This window comes from Mchenga conophoros, linkage group LG23 (assembly GCF_057382185.1).
Source record: "Mchenga conophoros isolate Kocher_MC1m ecotype Shallow Benthic linkage group LG23, M_conophoros_male_GT1.1, whole genome shotgun sequence".
In the NCBI taxonomy this organism is placed as follows: Eukaryota; Metazoa; Chordata; class Actinopteri; order Cichliformes; family Cichlidae; genus Mchenga; species Mchenga conophoros.
Genome location: NC_140547.1, coordinates 41,619,052 through 41,646,076, shown reverse-complemented (window position 1 = coordinate 41,646,076; position 27,025 = coordinate 41,619,052). Strand labels below are relative to the sequence as shown.

At 41.2% G+C, this 27,025-nt stretch overlaps 1 protein-coding gene across 3 annotated transcripts; it reads left to right on the top strand.

Moving 5' to 3' along the window:
* The first annotated feature begins 765 nt into the window (after window positions 1-765).
* Window positions 766-27,025, top strand: LOC146547887 (DNA-binding protein SATB2-like). Of its 3 annotated transcripts, XM_085265391.1 has the most exons (13): window positions 766-917; window positions 2,325-2,384; window positions 8,730-8,975; window positions 11,243-11,428; window positions 15,665-15,791; window positions 16,642-16,765; window positions 17,722-17,824; window positions 20,415-20,465; window positions 20,705-21,225; window positions 21,319-21,531; window positions 21,703-21,855; window positions 23,562-23,753; window positions 25,206-27,025. In XM_085265391.1, exons 3-13 carry the CDS (start codon window positions 8,741-8,743, stop codon window positions 25,842-25,844), a joined length of 2,544 nt encoding a protein of 847 aa, XP_085121517.1. In that variant the 5' UTR covers window positions 766-917; window positions 2,325-2,384; window positions 8,730-8,740; the 3' UTR covers window positions 25,845-27,025. The 3 variants fall into 3 exon arrangements, with proteins under 3 accessions (XP_085121517.1, XP_085121518.1, XP_085121519.1); XM_085265392.1 differs by lacking the exon at window positions 2,325-2,384; XM_085265393.1 differs by lacking the exon at window positions 766-917 and having other exon boundaries at window positions 2,173-2,384.

Here is a 27,025-nt window from a genome sequence, read left to right as displayed (position 1 = left end):
GACACCAGTATTCTCCGCTGAATTTTGAATTGTCCGCTTCATAAAAAGGCCTAGCTTTCCATCAGTTTAGTGCATCATGTGACCATTTCTTTAAAGCTTCGCTGAAGCATTTTGCTCGTCTATCTAACACCAAAGCATGGAAAACTCTGTGTAGTATAGAAGAACAGAATTGTGGGTTAAAGAGACATAAAGACAAAGACAGGACTTTTAAGCCTATCATATATGAAGGAATCATCTCTGTGTCTTTCATTTATAGATCTCTATCTCCATCGCATCTACTTCTATTTATGAGCCGCACGATTTCTGACATTGCTTCCAAGATGAACTTCTGACATTAATCACCTTTTTCTGCCATCATCCTGTTTCCACTTTTTCCTCCCCGTCCTCCTGTTCTCTGCTATCGCCACATCTGGATTATGAATTAATGACTAACATGATCACATTATTCATTTTAGTTTGCAGCTTTCGAGAACAAAGAAGTGGCTTATTTTACCTGCACAGCTTTGTCCATTTCTTTGCACTTGTATTTGCTTTACATTAATTGAGGCTAAAACTGTGATCTGGGGGCAGTAATAAATGTGACTACTGTATTTTCTTTCTGATTTAATGTCATTCTGTCTCTGAGTTTCCCTCCCAGACCTTCCTCCCTCCCCTTTCTTTCCCTCCCTGCCTCCTGCACTCTCCCCTCTCTCTCACTCTCTTTGCATGTGTCATTTTACTGCTCTTTACTCAGCCCGCCAGCAGCAGTCTGTCCTCATCACTCCTTGTCTTTAGATCTCCTTGCTCGGTCCACTGTCGTGCCATTTGTCGCCAGGAAGGGAAAGCGGTGGAAAATTCCTATTCTCTCAGGCTGGATTCACTTGTTTTCACCAATGGATGGAGTTTATTCCCAAGCGCACACAGTGACTTCTTGAAAAGTGAGTTATTCATATTCGAGTAAGCAGACATAAAACTTTGGCAAGCTTAAATGGGTAGAAGTTGAAATGATGCTTTTAGATGTTACCAAAAGTTAAGCAGTTGTTACAAATTATTAATGACATATTAAACCCAAAGAGCTTACAGACTGAAGTTTTATGGCAGTTTTGACTCATGCTTGAGGACAATATAGCACCAAACTCACATATTTATATGTAAGTAAGCAGGTGCCAGGCTGACAGAAGTCATGGTAGTTTATCTTTAAACTGTCAATTGTTATTACAATAAAGTAAACACTAACATCCCTCACAATCATGTTACAAGGAGATATTAATTGGTTTTAACTTGGGGAATATTCTGAAGACTTAAAGTACAGTTTTAAGCCTAATGTAGTTATTTAACAGCTTTAGTTTTTGATCCTGTATTTTAGGCTCACATTGGAAAATTGTTGTTTCTCTTATCATGTATCAATACCACCCCTTCTCTTTGGCACATTTGCTTTGCATATTAAATTCATGTCTATGATGCGTTTTACTATTTTTTAAACAGTTTATTTATAACACTCGTTTATTTTTATGGTGCCATAATAACTGCTAAACACTTGTGTGAAGGAAGTTCACCTCCAAACCCTCTATCAATCCCTCTGTAAGCTGGACACATCCTTCCTTTTTGAATAGTTTTGGGACCACTAACTTCTAATAATTCTTCCTTCAGTTTTCTGTGCTTTGAAGTTTGAAGCAGCTTTGCATTTTCCCACCACTATTAAATACAGATGATGGGTGACTGTCAGTGATTTCTAAGAAAAGCTGGAAAGAAATGAACATTGATTCATTTAAACAAAGTGGCCTATTCTTGGTATAAAATATTTCTTTTATGACCTCCATATTATTTTAAAATGGTAAAAACTAATAAACCACACCACAAACACTCCCTCACTGTCAATGCAAAGGGTTAGCTTAATTAAAGCCCCACTTAATTAACACGTGTATTAGCCGGAGGCCTTTGCCAACAGGCAAAAGATGCCCTCTCTTGAATTTAAAAACAAAAACTTAAATGAACATGCTTTTTCTCTAAAAACCGAATATTCCTCTCTTCACTTTGGCAAGCCGTCAATTATTTTAATATCCTTTTGTTTAGCTGACCTCTTTCACGTAGGCGCCTTTGGTTAAACACAGCTGCAGCTAATAAAATTAATAACTCCAGCACCGTTTGATTCACTGTGCCGCTGAGCGTTAACAATAGCGCCGTTTCTGTCGGTGTTCACTGGCGTATATTGTCAGTAGTGGTTCATTTAGCACACCTGAATCAAACGGAGCCATTATTAGCCTAATTTTATTAGCTGCAGCTGTGTTTGCCCTCCTGCCACAACAGGGCCAGAGAAAAACCTGCTTTTTTCTTCTTCTTTTCAGAGCTGCTAATAGCTGCTGCTGTTCCTCTGGGTGTAAGTTGTAACTTCAGACGACAGTAGAGTAAGTAATAATGTGGATATGTATGCCGAATTAATGATGAGTTAGCCAGTATTTAAAATACTGCAAATTTATTAATAATTATTCATAAATAGCTGTTATTTAGGAGATTTTGAGAGAAGAGAGGAGGGGTTCTGCTGAAACAAGCTACAGTAGCTGACAGGAGGCTTTTAGAGGCAAATATGTCATATTAAGTATGGCAATAATAAGGCGTGTGGGGAACGAAATGTGTTATAAAGTATTTAATAATAATATGTATTCGCTAGTATAAGTGTTAGATAGTGGACTTTAAAAAATAATTGGCTAAAATGCCCTCAGTGTGAAAATGTCACTGTACAGGAAGAAAGGCAAAGTAAAAGTTTTTTGTTGTTGTTTTTGTTGTTGTTGTTTTTAAATAGGGAGTTTGTGTTAACGGGAAAATGATTTTCCACTTAAAGGAGGTTTTTATTTAAGTGGGATACATACAAATACTGAGAGCTTCCAGACCAGCATTTCCCCTCTACAGAACAGACTCACTGTGTGGTTTTCTAAAAAAGCTTCTCATCTCTTTTTTTTTCTCCAAGAACAACATCCCTTAGTATGATCTGTTCCTTATTCTCTAAGTGAGCAAGCAGCGATTGGAAACTATATGTTTGAGCCATGTTAGAGGCTCCTGGTGAGATGTAAACTTTCTTTTTAACGTGGTTTTGCTGCTAATAACTATTAACCATAGTTGCATAATCCTCATAGTTTAGTTTATCTTGGTGGGACAATCACAAGTTGTCGTCCTGTACGGCTCACATGCTATAGGTATTAAATGTGCTTGCAATGAATTACGTTGAATCTATAGCATTATTACACTACTCTGGTCAAGAGTTCATCTTCTGATTGAAGCGGTGTGTTTACATGATGAGATTATTGGAAATGCAGATTTTAACTCTTGTCTGTCTACATATTTAGAATATAGATCCCGAAAGCATCTTGAGGTCGTTAAGACCCTCGCCACAAACATTTAGGTGTCACCAGACCCCAATCATTTCAGCTAAATACAACTCAGCTTGGTTTTAATCTCCTGGGCCATCAGGTTTCAATCCAGTACCCCTACTCTTAGAATTCACAGTTTAATTCATTAAAAAGCAGTTAAAGGCCCTTTAAGCTCTGCTTTTACGCACACTCCCTAAATTAGAGTCTGCTGGAGGTTTTCCGTGTGTTTCTACATGATTTGTCGGTCGAAGGCTACTGAGTGTGACTGTACATTTGGCCTCCATGTGCGCTAGTAAAGAGTGCGTGCTGAGAGTGTGTGGTCTCTGAGCTGTACTCCCACCGACTGTGTTGCTTGAAGTAGTTTTAATGTGTGTATGAGTGAGTAAAAGACACTTTACTCCAAAAAGCAGTGTACAAAAGCTAACTACATCTTACCCCCTCTGTTTTTGATATGAATTTAAAACATCAGAGTAGTAAAATGCTGTTTCAGTTACAGCTCTGAAATATGTGAGACTCTAGTTGGTGCCTGTCTTTAAAATATATTCACGTGGTTCAGCATAATCATACAGCGAGCTCAAGAATGTGTAGTCACAGTGGGGCTGGAATATGCCGTATTCTTTATGTAGAGAAGTGATCGATTAAGTCAATAAAGGCCTCTCAGCCACACTGATGTGGTGTAAAATTTAAAATGGAGCTTTTCTTATAAACTTATAGGCCATAATCAAAGTTTACCTTCAAAATAAGAGTCTTTTTGGGCCTGCGCCAGGAATCTTTAAACAACTGACAGCAATTCTTTACTGAATAAATTGCTGGGCCTCGCCACATGGCGTGCACCCACACACATCTGTATCCCGGCACATTGCATTTAAAATCAAACAGGTATTACAGCATGAGGCCAGAGTTGTTTTTACATATGCATTCGATGAAGAATTTAGGAACTGTCCCCCTCCTTTTTTGCCTCACGTTCAATGGAGCCAATTTTTCCAAGGGTCTTATATCCAATATGGATACATGGTAGGTTAAGGGGTTTGCTTTCTTTGGATGAACTGCTCGATTTTACACTCTGACACGTGTAAAATATAGAAGGAAAAAATTAGTCCAGTCATAACCCGAATGCATAAACTATGGTCTATGGGTCACAATGCGAGCTGAAGTAAAGGGTTCATCAAGAGAAAATAAATCTGCAGGGAAAATAAATGTTAGGTATCTTTTTATTCTATTTTCTGACACTTTATAATTGAATTCATTGCAGTAACTGTGTTTGATGACTAGAATGGCCGATGTTTATCACTATGAGCTTCTGGTTTCTCATATACAGCAGAATGTGTTCACACAATTCACAGTACTGTGAGCGCTGTGTGGCAGCACATGTAGCAGAGCAGGATGACGTAGGGTCAAATGGTGGCGTCGTATCAAGTTACTAGTTTGAAAAATGCTTTTTTTGGTAAGTTAATAAACAGTGAGAGCATAGTTTTCAGCATATAAAGAATATTTCTTTACTTCCTGCCAGCGCTGATCAGATAGCAGTGTTTTAAAAGCATAGCAAACCAAAACATTATTCAAAAAAGTCTTAAAAATTGTGTTTAAATCTAAACTGATTCCTTTCACATCCTGTGTGCTTCGCCGTGATGCCTCCATGTCCACATTACATTTTTTTTCAAACCTCAAAGCCATTTACTTTTTTCTTCCCACATTTTATGTCTCCTCATTAATGACTTAAATGCTGCTCTGGTTAGTGGAGAAAATGTGAACGAGGGAAAGGGGCTGATTATAATCCATTACCCCAAATATTAAAAAAATGTGCTTATTAGCAGACCAAACTCAAATTGAGAGGGAGAGAGAGCACTTTGTTGTTTTAAGTTTACATGGAATACAATCAGAATTCATTAAAAAAAGGTCTAATGTAGAGTAACACTGGATGTACTGGAAAAATAAAGATTGTGAAGAATTGGTTCGGAGAAGTTAAGGCGTGAGGGTTTTATTTTGTGTTTATTAGACTGACATTTGACTATTCTCACTAAAGAGCACGGGTGCAAAGAGCACGGTCTGGGTTTTCTCCACAGGGTTCACGATGAGAACCTGAGTTCAACACTGAGTGTCTCAAGCATAGCTGAGCCTTTCCAGGACCAGGTGTGAGGAGGGTGCTTCTGCTTGGTCTTGCACTGGGGTCATTTGTGCAAGCTCCTACTAGATCCTGTAGTGTTGTGTGTTTTAGTGAGTGTGTGAATAACTGTATGTAAAATGTATTCCAGTGTTGTCACATTGACGGCAGTGTTATACTGTCTGTGAGTGTGTGTGACAGCGTGACCTTCAGCTCAAATGTGCAGATACTACGCTACAATAACTACATTACAATATACCAGCTACACAGGCAGACTCCAAGCATGAACCAGAATAACTGATTGCGCTCAGTGTTTGCAGCTTCTGCTTGCAGACATGCGAGCACGTATAAACTTTTGATGGAGCTGAACCAGACAGCTGAGTGTTAACATGCTGTGAGAGGATGTATATTAAACAAAATCAGAGTATTTCTTTTTTATTTACATCGAATCAAATCAAAAGGCAGGAGAAAACCAAGCTTAAACTGTCCCGTGTGAGAGCTGAAAGTTTGGCCGTTTTTGATGTCGAAACACTCGAGGAACACTTGCATGTGTCATTTCACATGATGTGAACAGAGAGACATAGTTGTACTACTTGAAGCCTTAGAAGGCATCAGACAATAGAAATGAGATGCTGATGTTAATAGATCTAGGACGCCTGCCCAAGTGAAGTTCAGCAAATGCAAAGACGAGGAATCCGTTTACAGGACCGTTGAAACATTCAGGACTTTCTCTTCTGTTTCCTGGTCCAGTGTGGAGGGGCCTCATTGTGCTCCATACGTTGTGATTCTTTTATTTATTTTTTCCTCGTTTGTGTTGGCCAAACTCTTTTAATGGCAGCTATTAATTTTGCATGTGAGTTTTATTATAATAATGTGTCACATTTGGCGCAGACTCGCGTGTCACTGCCGACTTTACGGCCATACCACTGAAAACCACACAGCGTGAGGAAAAATACAAAGCTGTGAGCACAATTGAGCAGCGCCGAGTCTATTTAACGGCGTAAGTTGGATTCAGGTTCTCAGCTTATTACTCATGAAGCTTCAGCAAATGTAAATATAAGAGGACTGTTGTTTCTGACAGCACAACAGTGCAGATAAACCTTTTTATAGTATACAGAAATATGTGTAAACAGGATGTTTCTCATTCTTCTTTGTTAACAATCAGTTGTTTGTTACCATGTGCCATAAATCTAGAGTGTACACACTTTTTTTTTTTTTTAATGAGCCTCAGCAATAATTGTTTGAATGCTTTGTGCAAGATTAGGAACCCATGAGGACGGATTTGCAGTTTAAGTGCTTTCAGTCACATCATCGTGTTGCTTTGGGCCTTCTTCGCTTTCTTTCTTTCTTATGATATGATCTCATGTGACCAGTTGCAGTGCCGTCTATTGAAGTGATTGCCAGGAAGTGTGTTAATTGTCGTTTAGTCTAAGTTGTACATGAGTATATTGATAGCCCATTGATGTCTTGCGGTTGTTAAACTCATCTAACTTGCTTATCAAAAGTAGTAGAAACGGGTCACCTGGTTCAAACGTAACAGTTCACCCTCAAAGGTAAACATGCAAATTCTTTTAAATCTGTACAAAAATGTGTAAAGTGCGACAGCAGTTACTTCCTTTGTTGTGTTAACTTCACCTCATCTTGTCACTCAGAGTTATAAAACACTATATAGTATTGTAACCTCCCCTTAGGTCGCACAGTGTCACGTCTTGTGATTTCATGCTGTGTGCTGTGATGTACTCCGTCCTCTCCTGGTTTCCTCTATCGTGTCCTTCCCTGTCATGTTGTCTCACATGCTGTCCGTGTTATTTAATCGTGCGCATAACATTTGATACTGGGTCTAGCTCGAAGCAAAAGTGGGCATCTCATCTTGAATATTATTTGCTATAATTTTATCCTCTCCGGTAGCAGAGTGACAGGAACGTCATAGTCGCACCACAGGAACTCCAGGTAAATAAGCTAATCGGACTGTATATTGGAGAAAGCGGCTGCATATTTTAGCATATTAATGAAAGCAAAACAGACTTTTTTATTTTAATATTTATTTAATATTTTGATGTTTTTTAGACGCAGACTGAAAAGACGGGAATAAAAGTCAAGCACATTCGCATAGTATTGCAAAAGATGACCTCATTAGCATATAGTGATGTGTTCTGCAGCAGTGTGCAGTTTAAGCTCTTGTTGTTGCTTAGAAGAGGCTCGAGCGATTTGAAGTTAAGAGAGTAAATGTAGGCATTTGAAAATTACTACTGCGTAGCATACTATTTTTATAAAGTACAGTTCTGCTTATTTGCATCCACAGTATACAGTGTGCACTATCACTGTATTCATATGTGCTTTAAGCACCTTCACGTCTTTCATTATAACCTGTTGTGTACTCCTGTGAGCCTAAACAGCGGATAATAAACGGGTCTGTGTTTAGTCTGTTGTGGTCGTCCCTGCCTCACTTCTGTGTAAATAAGAGAAAAAAATGTGTTAGCTGGATTGACTGGGCAGGGAAGGAACAAAGCCAGAGTGGTTGATGAAACGGTCTGTAATGGCTCTACACTGTCAACAATGGTAAAATAAGAAAGATGATATAGTTGATCTGCACGCTGTAGATCAACTATATCGTGTGTTATTTTTGTTTTTTACGATTCTTTTATTTTAGTGCTGTGGGTTTTTCTTTCCATCGTGAAGAAAACACTGGAAAAGATGACAGTGCAAGCTATTTCTGCATATGGTAGATCTCTGGACCACCTGAATGTGTAATAAAATGAAAGCTGGCCCACTTTCTTTGAAGGCTGCAAAGTTTGGCTAATTCTCAGGAGAAGCTGTCGAGGACAATTACTGTAACATCACTGTTACTGACTCGTTGTTTCAAGGATCTGTGATTTGCAGTTTTTTGATGAGGTTCTTCCTCCTCATGGTGTAGTTTATGCATTCACCTACTAAATGAAAGCTCCCTGGTTAGATCCTGGGAGGATGCACAAATACCTGTGGGATTGTGTCAGGAAGGATGTGTAGTAAAGTCAAACATGTGGCACTACCTGCTGTGGGGACTGCTGGTGAATAAGGGTTCAGCCAAAAGTAGCTTCTGTTGTATTTTTTTTTTTTAACCTAACTCCAGACTGGTGAGTTCATACAAAGACTTGTTGTATTTCATAATCCACCCATGTGTCTCTTATCTCTAGGTTGTTAATTTCGGCCTCACTGCTGTAGAGCTGTTACTGACTAATTCATGTTGTAGTTATTAATCGCTGTAGATTCAATTGTGCTAAAGCAAAGCTCTTGTGTGTTTCCAGCTTCACAGGCTATGCTGTGTGTTCCTCCTGGAGTTTGCAAGAGGATGGAGCAGCGTGGAAACGCAGGGGGGGAAGCGGAGAGCCCCAGCCGTCAGGACAGCGCCAGCCCAGAGGAGATGGGGGAGAAAGGGGAAAGTCCCACTTCCAGCGGTGGTCTTCAGTGCAAGCTGAGCCGTATGGAGGTCAATGGCAGCCCAACAAACCCACGAACCCGACAGAACTGCACACCGCTGAGACCACTTGGAGGTGCGTTGTTAACAGGATGGCTCGATAAAGGTGTACATGTTTGTTATAATAAAAGTCATTTTAGTGTTTAAAGCTGTCAACAGACAGTGAAAGGAGTTAATAAACATTTAGTGGCTCCAACTCTGTATTGCATTCTCTAAGGAAGTTCTATCAGTCTCCCCAAATTCTCTCTATGCCATAAACACACAGTAAAATGCTACACTTGAGCCAACTTGGTCTAAACGGTCAGACAAAGACACCCAGCAGTCCTGCCACAACTGCCTCATTTAAAATGACTTTTATCCTTAAATTAAATTCAGCAGTGTAAAGGGAAGATAAAGAATCTCTTAAGTGCTCACTTCCAGTTTTATTCATTTCATTATTATAAATGTATTTACATCAATTTTATTAACCTCAAATCAGAATATTTGGTATTGCTGCTTGGTTAGTGATCATACATGTTTAATTATTTTTATTTATTTTTTACTTCATGCAACTGGACAGGTGACAAATGAATGAGTCCATTTTTGAAGGTGAGCTCGGCATGAAAGCCTTTGACAGGAGGTTGTTTAAAAATGTATGTCAGTCTAAATCTTTACGATATCTTGTCTACGGCGTGTTTTCCGCTCCACATCAGTGTACTGAGCATATGAACATCCAGCAGGCTTGATACTGTGTAAAAACTGCTTTGTTCTGAGGCTGTCCCAGCCTTACTCAAAGAGGATATATGTAGTAAAATTATCACTGCATACTACTTTCTAGTTCATTCGTATGCTGTAATGATTGGGTATAATGGCTAAAAGACACAGCCATGGCTCTGGTGGCAAAGCAGGTTGTCTGCTAATCACATCACAATCGCGGGCATGGCTTTGAGAAAGAGACTGAACCCAAGTTTCTCCCGCTGGCAGGAAAAGAAACACATTGTAAAGAGCTTTATAGAGTTTGTGCAACGTCGGCTCATGGATAGTGTTACAGAGCAGAAGGTACAGAAAACACTCAGTCATAGATGCCCATTATTCTCTCATGCAGTTGAAAACATCATCATGCATCATCACACAAACACTGTAGCGGAACATACACGCACACCCAAACACACACACACTGCTGTGTTACCTCCCTCCACCCTTCCACTCAGCGGTCTGGTTATTGGCTGATAGCGTGCCTGATGCTGCTGCGGTTTGGCTCCGGCTGATCTGTCACTGCTCCGCACACTGGGGGAGAAGGATTGATGACTTGTTAATTAGCAGCTCCTGTGGGACAGACGAGTGGACTGGATGGGTGTGAGTGGTTCTGTGCTTTGAGGATCTCTAAGCACTTATCCGATAACAAGTTCAGACTGATGCATAGGAATCGTTTTCACCGCTAGAGTCGTGGCATCGCTCCTGAGCGCTACATGCAGCAGTTTAATAGCGGTTCTGGAAACAAGTCTTAACCCTTGTGGCTTTTAATATGTGGTTCAAACACAAATACAGTTGTACAATCTTGCACTGACTTATACTGACACTGGCAGCTGCCCAGTGTAACACAATGAGACCACCGAGCTGCTATAGTGCAGCAGCGCTGACGCACTAAATACTGAGCAGACAAATTTGTTGAACTGTGGCTGTGAGCTTCAACTTCTGGAGGAATCCCTGGAGAAAGTAATTTATAACATTAAGTTTGTTTTACTCCCTGGGATGAATTTCCAGTCAGTAATGTAGCATTAAATCTTAAATATGTCCACATATCCTTAGCCCAACAGGGAGGACTTAACATGTTTGAAAATGTATTATTTTTGTTATCTACGTATTATACAAATAATTGTAGACCTTTTATAAGACGAGTAACGGTTGTTTTCTTGACTATAATGATACATCGTGTTACAGCAAAAAAGACATTTTCTCTGTCACCATTTAACAAAGTAAGAATATCTCCTAATTGATAAGAGGGAGGGTGGGAGAGGGGAGTGCTCAAGCATTTGAGCAATTGCTGAAAGGGTAAACTCTCCCACACCTTAACTGCTAGACCCACAGCAACAGAAAGGCCCGGGATGGGAAATCCTGAAAAGATTTATTTTCTACCTTTCACCTGTAAAGTGCTGAATCTTGTAATATTCTGTTTGTCATGCATATCATGGAAATCTTCTCCCCTCCTCAGATAAAAACACATTAACAGGTGGGGTAGAGGGAAACACTGTGAAACGCTAGTGAGGCCTGACCTGCGATTTCCCGTTAAATGCGAGGACCTGGGAAGTGGGTGAGCTACACATTAGCGCTATAACTTTCTCCCTCTCTGTCTTGTTGCGCCAGGTTTGATGATCCCGGTCTACTGTGTGGTGGAGCATGCAGACATGGGAATGGCAGGCAACTGTGAGGGGCGTAGTGACCGCCACGCCGAGTTTGTGTTGGTTCGTAAAGATGTCCTGTTCACACAGCTGGTAGAGACGGCACTGGTTGCTCTTGGATACTCGCATAACTCAGCTGTGCAGGCACGAGGTAAGCAGTGAGTGTGGGTAGGTCTGAAAAGGTAAATTCATGTGGTTTTCAGATGATTCAGATGTTACTCACTATGAAGGACATTTAAACTTAACTCTGTCCTTGAAAATGAAACATAACTGATTTTTAAATTTGGCTCATTGCCCTGTCTATTTGGGCACATCTCCTGACACTGCTAGTATTTTTAGTCTTCTCTGGAAGTCCCATACTGACCGCTTCTTGGTCTGCAAGGAGTACGGGGGCTCCTCGAAACAGTGAGTCGTCAACTAGATTTTCATTTGTTGGATTAAGGATGAAGTCACTGAGAGCCAAATCTGTAAAGCAGGACAGGTGGTGTGCACAGATAATGTTGGTGTAGCCAAAAATTATATGGTGGGTACTGCAAACAGTCTCGTGTGTCACAGTTCAGGTGGTTTGTACCAAATGTTCACCCTCGGATCCCTCAAGATGTTGGAGTAGAAAACTTGATTCACAATCTCAGGCAACGTCCACACGTACCCAGGTATTTTTGAAAACGCAGATTTTTCTATACGTTTGCACCTTTTGTCCACACGTAAACGGCGTTTACGGTCACTGAAAACGGAGATTTCTAAAAACGCCTGCAAAAGGTGGATATTTTCGAAAACTCAGTTTTTGCATTTACGTGTGGACGAGAAAAACGGAGAAAATGCAGCATCAAAGGTGTGCGCCTTTTTTGACGTCACACTGTGCGCCACGTTATTGTTTCGGTGAAATGAATTTCTACAATACTGTTACTGTTAATTTTACTCTCTGCAGTGTTTAAATGCTTACATATACACACAGTTACTGTCCCTCCACACATACGACTCGGTTCTACTTCTATGCCCCATCTTTGTTTACGATTTCCCACCGAGGCTTCTAGACTTCTGATTGGCCAACATTTCTACACGGTCAGGAATATATCGCCACCTGTTGCTTTGGCATGTTCCTAGCAGCGTTTTCCTTCATTTCTGCGTTTACGTGTGGACGGGATTATTTTTTAAAACGAAAACGGAAAATCTCCGTTTTCAAAAATACCCGTGTACGTGTGGACGTAGCCTCAAAGTCAAGCTGACTGGGACATTTCCCGGGAATAATCTAAAAGTTGCAGTTGCACTAGAAGTGATCCAGAGGTGCAGACAGGTGTTCAAATTTAACCCTCTCAAGGCAGGCGTTGCAGATTTGCAACAGTTAAAAACTAACAACCTGATTACCCCACATACATACTTTATGAGTTTTTTTTACTCAGAAGTACCACTGCAGGACTTGGTTGTGCATTAGCAACAAAAAGTTTAATTTGAGCCTGAGAGGGTTAAGGTCATACCTGGGTTTATAAAATGCCTTTCTAAATGTCTTTAGACATTTCTCCCTAAACTTGCTTTAACCTGCTTTCCCTAAACCTGTCAGTTTAGGGAGCTAAATTTAATCCATAGTTATTTTGTTCTGTCTGTCTCCTCTCACCCACAACCAATCACTGCACATGGCTGCTGCTCCCTCAGCCTGGTTCTGCTGGAGGCTTCTTCCTTCTCACTGTCTCCAAGTACTTGCTCATAGGTTGTTGGGGTTTGCTATTATTGTTTTCTATTATTGTAGGGTCATTACCTTACGATATAAAACACCTTTAGGTGACAGTTTTTTGCAATTTGCCACTATATATATTTAAGAAATCTCACAGATGACATGACAACGAATAGCAGGCAAACTGCAGCCCTGACTTACAATTTAAAATCAGTAAAGTTTATCCACATAAAACTGACGCCTCTAAATCTGAAAGACTTACTGCTCCTCTAAGAACATCCAAGACACGAGGGGATCTACTGTGAGCATCTTCAGGGCTTTAACTTCCCCTTAAATGCCACCCGGACAGCAGAGCAGTGAAAACAAAGCCAAACTGTAGTCATGCCAGATCTTTTAAATACAAATTAAAAAAACATGATCGGATGTTGAATAACTTGAAGCCTCTTCAGATGTGAGAAACATGCGTTTGTAAACTTCTCTGTTATTACACGCTGATGGGAAGGCTCATGCCTTACTCATTATTACCGCCCTGTTAGTTATTTGAGTAATTAATCCAGCAGCAGCTGAATGAAATATTACTGAGTGGGGGTTTTCCACATCGGTACAGTGAGTACTGATGTCGCAAAACTCAGGGACAGTCACAGGAGCGGTATTTACCAAGAAAGTATTTTCAGTGATTCACTACACCCACCTGGCTGCGTGGCGGTTAAACTGAACAATAAATCTATGTCTGAAAACCCCAGACGAGCACCAGAATTCAGAGATCAAAACAGGAGAGCAAGCAGCATCCAGTTCAACTGCATTCACACACAGAGAGAGACGCACTCACTCTCACAGAGCTGGGCAGTTTGAAATTCCTGGTGTGTCCCATAAACACAGGGTACTCTAACCATGTGGCCGACGCCCTACGACCCCCCTCGCCTGTCCCAAATAGCTAGGTTTTGTTCTGAGAAATAAGCCTTTTCTTTTCAAATAAATAATTTTTGGCTGGAGTCATGCATTTTTCCCCCGAGTGTGGTCACGACCAAAATTATACAGAGTCTCTTCTGCGATTGAATTGCATCTTGCATAACTTTGACTGGATGAGTATTTTTAAACTCTTCACTGAATGGCACAGGGCTTTTTTTTTCTTTAATTAACTTGCACATTATGGCTAATTAAAAAGCAGCTATTTCTTATTTGGAATATATGGTTAAGGCTCGGGTTGTAACGTGGGCTTAGGTGCACTGCTGAGAAATAGTCCAACTAAATTTAACTTAAGGTCAAGTTTTTGGAAACATTCACTGATATTACAAACTGAAAAATGACTATTTTTAAGGTGTTTAAACCACTAGTGGATCCCTTTAAACAACCCAAACTTTATTTACTTAACATAGATTATGTCGGTACCCACTTATTTTTAAAATGCTTAAAATAAAATTTTACGGTACCTCTGAATCTCCCAAATTGCTCCTTGTGGAACACGTAGCTCCTTTAGGTGTCTATTTTTTTTCTCCATAAAACTTTTCCTTGCTTGATAATTAGATGAAAATGACTAAAACGGCCTTTTGTTGTATTACATGTGTGCTGCTTTTTGGTCATCAGTCTGTTAGTCATCTTCAGTTAGTTACCATTTTTGTGTTATCTTGTTGTTGCATTGTCAAAAAATGTCTGTATTCGTAATCTTATCCCACCTATAAAGTTGTGATTTTGTTGGATACAGTACTGTGATGTGTGTCTGTGCGGAAAAAATGCAGGGAGAAATGCACTGGTGTGCATGCAGGTATGTTCAATAGTGTATGACGTGACGTCCATCAAGAATCCAGTACTCATCTTTTAGAGCTTGCAGAGTCATATGAAAAGATGACAGGAAATTGTGTTTAATATTTAAGCTAAATCTCTGATAAACATCCTTTTGCTCTAACAACAAAAAAAAGATTTGTTTTTGGGTCTGTGTGGAGGAAGTCGAGCCCTCTTCCAAAATATGTAGTGCAAAATCTTACTCTGCGCCTGACATGTAGACAGATACACTGATATGAGGTATTGTTTGGGAACTAGGGAAGACTGCAGATTGGTACAAGGATAAAGCCCAAACATCTGCCTGTCAGCAGTAATTTAAGCTTTATTCACTTCAAGTGAGAGTTTTAAAAGGTTAAAGTAGCATCTCAGTGAGTAGTTGACCACATGTGAAGGTATCAATAGTTTTAAAGACGTGGCAGATCTAGGAAACGTAAAAACTGCCAGTTATCAGAAGATATTCTGTTAGACAAGAGAGCAATGACCTCACAGTGTTTATTTGGAGCATGAACATCAAAACAGCGCGCCCATTCTCAGCTCCAGACCTAATGTTGAGCTGATTTTACATTTCTCCTCTCATTAATCAACTGTGGAGGCCAAAGAGAACACACTTTGTTCTTTGCCCCTATCACCAGCATCCTCATGCAACACACACACACACACACACACAACTGAGGCTGGCAGGCTAAGACTAGACAGGGTCTGTGTTTGATTTAGAAGATCCTAATGTGATTAGGTCTGTTTAGATTTGCACTTCCAGTCACGGCCGTATGAAGGCCAGGGGAATGTTCAAATCATCATGATGCTCAAAGATTCACCACGAGTTTAACCAACAGGTCAAAAAGCACAAACAGATTGAGCTGTTTTTAATATATTGACGGGAACAAAACAGTTTAACATGGTAACTTTTAAACAGTGATTGGTCTGTGTGTGTGTCATCAGGGATCATTAAAGTGGGCCGGTGGAAGCCGATGCCCATCCACTACCTAACAGATGCTCCGGAGGCCACGGTAGCGGACATGCTGCTGGATGTTTACCACATGGTCACACTGCGGATCCTACTGCACAGGTCAGCATTGTGTATTGCAGATTGTAAATAGGAATCCAGCTTTTTTTTTTTTTTTTTTTTTGCATCCATGGTGAAGCATCCCCTCAAAAGAAGAAAGAAGAAGAAAGTGTACTTTATTGGTCCCCGTGGGGAAAATCGCTCTCTGCATTTAACCCATTCACTCAGTGAAGCAGTGGGCAGCGATTGGGCGCCCGGGGAGCAGTGTGTAGGGACGGTACCTTGCTCAGGGGTACCTCAGGGTAGCTGTTCAGGGGAATCGAACCCCCGACCTTCCGATCATGGGGCCACCACTCTACCTACTGAGCTATCCAAAATAAGTACCAGGCACACCAGCTGACTTGATTTTGTTCATCTAATTTCATTTTGCAGAGTTTTGGGGCACTTTGCAGTAACAGAACTGCAGTGTGTGTATCTGCTGCGTGTGCTTGGTGGACATATGGAGATGACCATATGTATACACTGTGCACACAGGCCAGCAGCTCCGGTTTCACTGGGAGCCCAAAAGTACAGTTTTACTTATCCACTCATTATAGTGGCGACTTTTAAGAGTTACAGAATAAATACACTTGAATAGAATCATATTCTAAGCATTAGAATGCACTATATACATTTTAATGCATTACGTTATTCATCATATATGTGCAGCAGGTATAATTTATACAAGAGATTACTTTGGAATGGGCAAAATACAAGAGGAAAGCCTCTTACAACCAGTGACTGCAGAAAACAAGGGTCAAAACTAGTCTTGTCTTCTAAATGCTTGGATTACATCAGATTCCTGTTTGTTTCTTTCTGTAATCAGCACTGCTCTTGAAAGAGTGAACAGAAAAGTTTTGTCATTTCCATGTAGCTTTGCCCGGCTGGAGGAGCTGCCATCAGACCAGTGGACCCACGCCACCGTGAGAAACGCCCTCAAAGAGCTGCTTAGAGAGACCAACCAGAGCGCTCTGGCAAAGGAGTGTCCTCTCTCCCAGGTAACTGCTTCATAACTCTGTCCAGGCAGAGTTCAAGCTCAGCAGCAGTTTCACTGCGTCATGGGTCCAAATCAGACTCGAGTCGCTCTTTCTCTGAATAAGCTGAATGTTTTTATGATTTTTAGGTAATCCATTCAGTCACTGCATATTACTCACATTAGATGGTGTAAACAGAACATTCAAAAGAATTAGTTTGCTAAGTCCCAGATAATAAATGCTTTATACTTCAGGTTTTAGCACCCATAAGCCACAAATGTGAGCTATAATCAGCACATGCAGGACATATTTAGATGTTCCTGCAGGTTGCTTGATATTCAGATTTTCTTTATGATGTGTTGTGATGAACTGAACACAAGAACAAAGTTTAAATTCCTCCTTTTGCCTTTTTTTTTTTTTTTTTGCCCTTTTTGTCACACGCTTATTGATAGCCAAGATGTATTTGTCTCTAAGCACATGGTTTCATCATCAGTTCACCACACGCTTAGTGCAATGTGTAATCTGAGACACACACACACACACACACACACGCGCACACACACACACACACACACACACACAAATATTGGTACCATCCCATGGGAAAGGATGCAAACACGCACACCTCAATTATCCTGCTCACACACACCCTGCAGTCATTAGAGTCGAGAGTGTGTCATTTCGACTTGTGATTTATACATAAGACTTAGTCATGATGTAATTAGTGATTAGGGGAAGTGTGTGGGTGGTGTGCATTTGCAGCTTGACTCATGTGACTTTTAATCCTCAGCGTTTCCCATGTTGAGCTTTTGCTGGCGTTTTTGCATCTCTTGCTCGGTATAAGTGGCCAGTTGTTGGTCATTTGCGGAGACTTGAGATTTTTAATCAGTCTGAAAGACAAAGCTGTTGCTTAATGGTTCAAAAATTTTGGCTAACCCCATGAATGACTAATGTATTTTGTCAAATTGTCTCTGTGTCAGAGTATGATCTCAGCAATCGTCAACAGTTCCTACTATGCCAACGTCTCCACCTCCAAGTGCCAGGAGTTTGGGCGCTGGTACAAGAGATACAAACGCATCAAAGGTAACTCTGAAGCCTTACTCACATTATCAGGTAACTGAGTGTAATTAAGGCAGTCAGTTTCCTTTTTTTCTTTCTTTCATTGTTAAGCAAGCTATATCTGCAAACTAGCCTCAAGCTGGGCACAGATATTCCTGCCCTAAAGTGCTAAAGTGAAGGTGCTCAGTGGGAGACTCGTCAGTATTTTTCTGATTATGGAACAGTGTTGCATATATTTGTTGGCTGTCAGAGACAACAGCATGCAAAGTCTAATGGGACCACAATGTAGTTAATTAGCTGCAGCTTGTGTGCCCTCACTTAGATTATGACAACTGAATGCTTTCTAAGGCCCTGGCTGAAATGCTACAGTTTGAAGCAGGAATGAATTTGTCCCTAATTATTCTTTTTAAAAATGAATAATGACATTACGGTTGTAAATTGGCTTTATGATTTACCAAATGATTCCCCTGGTTTTACTAACGCTGTTGTTTTAAAGTGGAGCAACGTTTAAGACAAGATAAAGGCTGGTGTGATTTTTAAAAAGGTCACCTTAGTGTTTTTCCTGCTCCGTGGTAAAGAAGCTCATTACGTGTGTCTTTGGCTATAGGATCAATATTATAACAGTTTGTCAGGGAACCACTTTGTACGATGTGAAAATCTCTGGGTGGTAATTTTCCACAGTGAACACTTTTGTCTCAAAGAAATGTAACTAATGATGTTGTTAACGGACTGAAACAGACATAGTTTCATGTCATTTAAACTTTAACGGTTAATTCTGTTTTCGTTCCTCGACTCTCAGAGTTGAAAGTATCCTTAATTATCTTTAATAAAAATATAAATAAGGATAGTTTCAAAAGTGGAAACTACACCTGTACCTTATAGGAACTATCTCTGCATTTATTGGTTGCGTTATTTGAAAATGTAGCCATCTTTAATATGAGCTTTGGTTATTGTAACAGTCTATATATTTAATAAAATACGATAGAATTTAATAGAAACCCAAATAACAGGAGAGTTTTGTTGACCATTAACATTAGAGCAGGTTTTAGGTGTGAGTATGAAGGTGTTTCCCCCAGAGGTTAAATCAGAATAGCTGATGTTTGTTTTCCCGGGTTGATTCCACACATGCTTTTCCTGCCACAACAAGTAAAAATGACGAACACGATAATGAGGTCATCTTGCAATCTTTTTGTTTGGTTTTTTTTTAAAGGAAAGCTGGTGACTAAAATGATATTTTTTACGCAGCAGTGAGCAGAAATGTGGCCACACATGGGTTTTTTGAGTGCCGGATCCTTGTGTGTATGTACAGTTCTGGTCCTCACTGCCAGGTGTTGCTGCAATGTAGTGATTATATTTTGAGTCTAGGTGTGTGGCTTTTGGTAACCTCCCGGTTAAGTGTCCCCCTCCTGCCTTGTTAAAAACTTTTACAGTTTTTTGAACAACTCTCCTGAACCTCAGCCACCAGCTGTTCGGCTGTTTATACTTTATTTGCTTTCTGCTGCTTTGAAAACTCATAAAGGTAAAAACTGTCAGACACTTTTTTAAAAAAAGAAGGAACTGACACTTATTGCTAGTTACATCTCAAGTTAATATGACTCACCTGCCTTAATGCCTTCGTTTTGTGATCCTTTCTAATGAAGCTTTTCCATTCTTCTGTCCACCCCCTGTATGTGTCTGAGCACGTGTGCCAGCCTCTGTGTGTCTAATCTGCTGCATGAGACGTCTGTCAGTGACAGCTCTCAGTAGGAAGGAACTGTCACACATGGTTCACATTAATGTCACCCTTAATACACATGACAAAACTAAATGCTCTTAACTCCTAATGGAAAACAGCAGTAACCTCCCCTCCCCCGCCCCCCCCCCCCCCCCCCCCCCCCAACTCACACACACACCAACACACACCAACAAAACACAGGAATAATACTTATTACACACACACACAAGGTAAAAATCTGATGGCCTGCCAAACCTTGCTGCAACTTTTTATTCCCTTAATAACCAAAAATGCGACACACAGCCAAACCGGAGTGGAAGCCTAACAAGAAGCAGACTTACGTGGAGAGGCTGTTAAAATCCAGGGGAAGAGAAAGAAAAGAGTTCAGAGGAAACATTCTTCACTTATTTGATAATCTTATCTGGTGAATATGGAGACAGTAAGTGAAAATAAGACCATACTTCAGCCGAGGTTGTGATCAGATCGTCCCCCGAAGACTAGAATTATAGTTGAGATTTTCATACTTTGAAATGATACAGTGCAGTTTTGTGACTTGGAGCAAAGTTTTGTGGTATTCTTGACTCCGGGTCCTGGACCTCTGGGGGTGCCATGACCTAATTTGAGAACCGCTGCTGTAAGAACTCCTGGAAGGATCCCTGTAGGATCTCTCACAAGCTCCTCTACTGTCACTACTGAGGCTTGGATAAAACCTGAGCCATTTAACTTTTGCTCACACTGTCTGATGTCAGAGTGGGATGAGAAACATGAAGTAACCGTTAATGGACTGGATGCAGTGTAGATCATTTTTATAAGTAAAGCATCATTGAACTACGTGGGTAATCATGTATGCAGAAGAAACTGCTAACAGTCTTGGTCCTCTCGCTTTCATTTTCTTTGTAGGTGAATACATTGAAAAGATGTGGTCGTCACAGGAGAAGTCGGATATAAAAGGTACGCCCATCGTCTAATGTGTTTTTAGTGGAATGAAAATTAAATACTTCTGACACTTACTTTGCATATGATGCTCGCTAATAAGAAGCGTCTCAGAGTTTTTGCATGTTTTCTGTGTGAGATTTGTCTGAAACTTCAAACTGAATACCAGCAGTCTAAGAAATATTAACCTTTAACCCCACACCAGGATGTTCAATCCAGATATATTAACACAATATTGTATATGTGTGTTGACGTAGTGGAGCGGGATTTGGACCTGAGCATCCTCAGCCATCGTCCTCCCTCTCTCTTGCCCTCTCCCACCCATTTGGGTGGGTCCGGAGTTCATTCCCTTAAGAGTGGCCTCGGGGACACTCAGACCTCAACCCAGCCTCACGGCCTGCCTCACCCTAGTGGACAGAATCTCCCCAGTCCTCCACTTCGTCCACAGGCTCCACCTCTCCTGGGCCACAGCGGGCTCCTGCCTCCCCAACTCCCCCCTCAACTTGTACGTCAACAGCTCGCGATGGCCCACCTCATCAACCAGCAGCTGGCTGTTAGCCGCCTGCTTGCCCACCAGCACCCACAGGGAGTCAACCAGCAGTTCCTCAACCATCCTCCTATCTCACGGAGCTGCAAGATCTCCGGGGCTGTTTCTGAGCCCAGCCTCAACTCCGGGGCCGAAGTCTCCTCCGACATTTACCAGCAGGTCAGGAATGAGCTGAAGAGGGCCAGCGTTTCCCAGGCCGTGTTTGCCCGTGTGGCCTTTAACCGCACACAGGTAAACGTGGAATTAAGGCAAATGTGGAGACGATAATAAAAGACTTCATTCCATAGAATCTAAGAATGACTATTTAAATGTGTGCGTCTGCAGGGCTTGCTGTCAGAAATCCTCCGTAAGGAGGAGGATCCTCGCTCTGCCTCTCAGTCTCTGCTGGTCAACCTGAAAGCCATGCAAAACTTCCTTAACCTGCCTGAGAGCGAGCGAGACCGGATCTACCTGGAGGAGAGGGAGAGGAGTACCAACACTAACCACAACCACTCCACCAACCACATCTCCAGTGCCAACACACACAGACACGCACAGGTACATGCACACATTTAAATACGAGCTCTGCACATGAAATAAAGCGCTAGCAGATTTCTTTTCAACTAAAACTTGAAAAATCTTACACTCTTATAGTCTAGCTTATGTCACTCACTACAACATATCTTTATTTTTCATTGACATCAGATTGTGTTTCTTGGTCTTGTGTAGACAAAATGCAGCATGCCCGGCCCGGAGCTGCAGATAAAGCTGGACTCGCTGGTAAACATCACATCAGGGATCTATGAGGAGATCCAGCAGGAGATGAAGAGGGCGAAGGTCTCCCAGGCTCTGTTCGCTAAGGTGGCTGCTAATAAAAGTCAGGTCAGTCCTTGTTTTTGTTGTTTTGAGTCTTTGATTTTCACAACCGAATTATACTCAAATCTGAACCTGTAATCACAGCCCGCTGCTGTGAACTTAGCCTGAACGGGTGTGGGCTGTACGTGGGCTGCCTAAACTTGCATGTACATAGAGGGTTACACGTGCAAACCTGAGATAAAAATGTCTCAACATGAGTAAAAATTTCTGAGTTGATAATGTTTGAAGGAGCTGATGAGGGTGTAGTGTAGACGTGTGTGACTGTGTGTTTGTGCGAGGGCGTGTGCGGTATCTGATTACCCACTTGTGGCATACCATCATGACTCCATCCTCAGATAAACAATGCGGGCGATCGAGGGCGAGATCAAAGCATAGTCTGCTTCTGAAGGGGGAGACGGGGAAGGAGGGAGGGAGAGGGAGGACGCTATGGTTTTAAAACCAGTTTAAATATCTTCTGACAACAGACTACATTTATTATGAATACCGAGTTGGTGTGTTTGGGTGTGTGAGACTCGCTGAGAGATGCTTAAAAACTAAATCTGAAATGCTAAAGGATGAGAACACAGGACGAACAGAAGGATGCAAGATGGAGGAGAAGACAGACAAGATGATGGAGGGATGATCACATTATTACCATTAATTTCCAGGCTGAAGGCTGTGTATAAACAACAGCTGGTGGCAGATCCTGGGTCAGCCTAGCAGAGATAATGCAATCTTCACACACACACATGCGCGCACTCATTTGCAGGCCCCACTCATATCAGACTTTCCTTCTGGTTTTTCCTTCGACTCTTTGGGACAAACTTTGATTCACTCGTGTTCGCACATGTATAAATTAATATAAATAAATGTGTAAAATTGAAGAAAAAGTGACTCGGCTTTATTCACCAAGTATGTGCACATGCAGGGTCTCAGTGTATGTGACAGAACAAACAATAGGGAAAAAGCAGCTTGTATAGTACGTTTATATTTATATGTACAATGATGAAAAAGCGCAAACATGCTGCGATAAATTATGGGATAAAGAAGGGATGGATAGATGCTTACTGTATATACATAAGGACTTGGCAGTATATATTCAGTGTATATGTGTCTACAGTGGTTTATAGATATGTATACGTTAAGCTTTGGTTCAGGTATGGTGGATATAAGTACAGACACTTTGCGACTGAAATCATTTTGCTTCCTAAATGAGAACGAATGTTACAGTCACCTGGTGTGTAGCCCTAAAATGTCATATTAGTCACCTACATGCCATAACAGAGCATTTTCTTCACAGGGAAATCATTAAACCTACCTGCCTTCAGTTTTGGAAAGTTGTAAACTAGCTTTAACTAAGCTCCTCTATATAAAGTTTGTTTGGGGTTTTATTTGCATTGTAATTCAAGTAGTTCACTTACTTTTTAGCATTTTTGTGTAGGTGGTTACATTTAAAAGATTCTTTATTTATTTCACCATTGATTTTGCAAATTGCTGAAGCATGTTAGTAATTATTTTTCTTTCATTGTAATTGCTGTAAACACCCTTTAATCAGGTGTCCACCACCACCAGTATTCCTTGGTAAACCCTCCAGATCTCAGTCTGGAAAATGCTCAGTACACGAGGCTAGAGTAGTTTTAATGCTTTCCTTTTGAGTTACACCTGCAAACAAGTGGGCGCTGCATTAATTTGTTTGATAGTAAAGACACAGCTAACCTCTCTTCTTCCTTCAGGGTTGGCTATGTGAGCTGCTAAGATGGAAAGAGAGCCCAAGCCCTGAGAACCGCACATTGTGGGAGAACCTGTGTACCATCAGGAGGTTCCTGGCGTTGTCACAAGTCGACCGAGATCAGGTGTATGAAGAAGAGTCGAGACAGCAGCACAGCGACAGGCTGCACACCGTCCTGCACATCTCAGAGCCGCAGGTAACAAACATGCAGTCAGTGGTCGGAGTTTGGCACCGCTAGGATGAATCGGAAAGTTTGTTTTGTGTTTCACTGAAGTGGTAAATGTGGTTAAAAATCCGAGGAGCAAAAGAAACGCGTGAAAATCTGATATTTAAAAATAGTCAGCCACTCGCAACCACAGCGCAGCCATGTGTAAGAAAAGACACAAATCAAAGTGTTTTTACGAGTGAGAAAATGGGAAAAGCAGCATGAGCGTTTGCTGTGCTGTGTCAAAAAGTTTCCTCTGTCTCCTCCGTCTGTCTGATCCCACCACCTGCTCCTCTTAGCAGCCCTCCTCTTTGTCATGTTTGTGTCCCATAAGTCATTGAAAATAGAAGTGGTAAATGACCAGCCCACACATTTCCTGCTAAACACTCCTCCATCCCACCCTCTCCCAAAAACCAAAATGCTCTCCAGTCTAGCCCTAACCTCAATATTATTCAGAACATAGCCTGTAATTATTGAAGCAGAGAAAAAGGAATTGCCATTATCTTTATTTAGGTCCTTTAATTTTGATGGACCACAGATTTATGGTGTTGGATTCCTGTGTTTGGGTGTGCAGGCCTCCCCACCCTGTTAATAAGCTCTAGTAGCGTGCTTGTTTGTGTGATGAATTTGGGAGTTTAGCGTGCATGTTGGCGGGTGATGGAAGCCGGTTGATCGCACTTCCGCTTGTAGTACATTTTCTTTGAGTCTGCAGAGGGGCACGAGCTGAAATATGAGCCGAACAGTTCGCTTACTCCCGTGGCGATGAGGAGTGTGAGAACACAGAATGAGTAATCTTCAAATAGACTGCGACAGAGCAAACCGTAGTGTGTAATAGATTTTGATGTTTCAAAGCTTGAGAGTTTAAGAGATTTAGTTATTTATGGACAAATATGTGCAACCTTTTTCAGCATGGATGGCAAAGCAAATATGCCCCCTACACAAATCATCAAAAGGCAGTATATTTGTAGCTTTACATATAAGAAACATGTCTAAAGGGAATGATGAAAGTGTTTTAAGTGCTGAAATATGTTTCTCCTGTCTTTCACATCTAACATCTTCAGTGACACAAAGCAAAACAAAAAACAACAAAAATCAGGACACCGAGGAAGTTTTAAAAAGTTTAAGTGATAACATTTAACAGTAAATTAAAGAAATCATGACTCAAGGGCCACTTATTAACTTCATACAGTGTCAACTTTGTGTTAAGCTGCCTCAGACCGAGGTGAGCTGCCCTTGAATCGGCTTTTTAAATGTATATTTTTGGCATAGTTTTAAATGAACTGATATGGAAAATCAAGAAAAGGCAAACATTTCTGTTAAATAAGGTGAGACGGATCCATTGTCTTGTTTTTTTTTTTTTTCTATTTTATTCTCGCCTATTGCAGATTAGGCGACACAAATCTTCTTAATGCTGTGACTCAACCTTTTTTATTTTCTAAACAGACCCTCCACAGGCAGCCCCTGCCACCGCTAATGGCTCCATCCCCAATTCATGATGAACCCCAGCCCATCCCCCCGCCAGCGCTGCAAAGCTCAGATGATGGGCCTCAGCGCGGGGTGAGCCCTGGCCTCGGAGGTGGAGGAACAAAGAAGGCCCGGTCACGGACAAGGATTTCTCTGGAGGCCCTGGGAATCCTTCAGAGCTTCATTGGCGATGTGGGACTTTACCCGGACCAGGAAGCGATCCACACCCTGTCAGCCCAGCTAGACCTGCCCAAACACACAATCATCAAGTTCTTCCAGAACCAGCGCTACAACGTTAAGCACCACAGCCAGGCCAGAGAGCCTACCGCTGGGGAGGATGACAGGGAGAGCTCCAGTCCCAGTGAGGGAGGCGTCTGCACAATCGAGGGCAGAGGAGGGGAAGAGGCTCTCTCCCCGTCTGAGGAGTCAAGCGAGGACGGGAGAGGATCAGTGGAGGTGTTCAGAACAGAAGGAGGAGATGTGGGAGGAGAAGGTGAGGTGGAAATGGAGGTTGAGAAGGAGGAAGGGGATGATGCAAAAGCTTCAGGGCCAGTAGCTTCCTCTCTGTCCCCTTACAGCAGCGCGGACAGCCCCCAGTCTGGAGAGCAACAGAGATAACAGCAGCGACCACACACAGACAGCCTGTGAATAAACACAATTTTGTCATCACCTTTAATAGAGCTGATGATCAGAGCTCTCTAATATCTGAAAAACTTGGGAAAAGTATTTATGGATGGTTTGACTGAAAAGTGAGTCCACCTACCTTCAGAGCCAGTGTTTTTGGTTTATAAAACAGTGTTTGGGACAACGCTCAGTGCCACTGAGAGAAAATGCATTTCAGTTATGCCATGGTTTTTGTTTTGATGTTGGGGAAAAGGCTCCATAGGACAACACGTCTTTGAAAATCAGATTTATTTAATTCTTTGAGTCGTTTTCCACTTTTTGACAGGATAAAAAAGAAAAACGCTCAAGCCTTCTACATCTTAGACTGCATTTAAAACACAGCCCTCTTACTAGCTCTCCAAGTACATTTCCAACAGTTTTAGCAAAGAATGTGCATCTTCTTTGTCTGCTGTCGATAAAATGCAATAAATTTTGTATTTGCTGTACTGTTTTGATAAAAGGTGCATATATGGTTTGTATAAAGTGATTGAGTGCATGTTGCCCCTCTTAAATCCAACCCCATAAATACATAACTGCAGGGATAGAGGCTTACAGCAGGTCAGAGGAGCAAACTCTTACATGCCTTCAGGTTCAGGTTTCATGCACTTACATTGGGACCAAGGATAAACGGCACTGAACTGCATTCGCCTTTTAGAAATACAAGCATGCAGGGAAAAAATACTATAACCTCTTATTTTCTGATTTTTTTTTTTTTTTTTTCCTTCTAGATATAATTTTTTTGTGTTGTCCTTAAAATTATTTTGGAGATCCCTGCATTGACTTGTCTGTATGTGAAACTCAAAAAAAGCCAGTTCACACTTTGCTCCTTTTACTATTTATTACCAGCTTTGTATTTACTTAAATCTAAGTATTATTGTTGTAATTACATTTTCTTTTCTTTGCAATGACTACAGATGTCTTTGTAAATGGGACTAAAACATGCCAAGAGGACCTTTGGACTGTTACACACTCAACATTCAACTTTTTCTTTGGCTGAAAAGGAAAATAACTGTTTTTCTTTTTTTCTTTCTTTTTTTTTTTTTTGGGACATTTATGTACGTTATGATGTAAATGTTGGTGATCCACCTGCAAAAGTGAATCTGCCATTAAACTGGGATGCAACCACTGTCACTTTA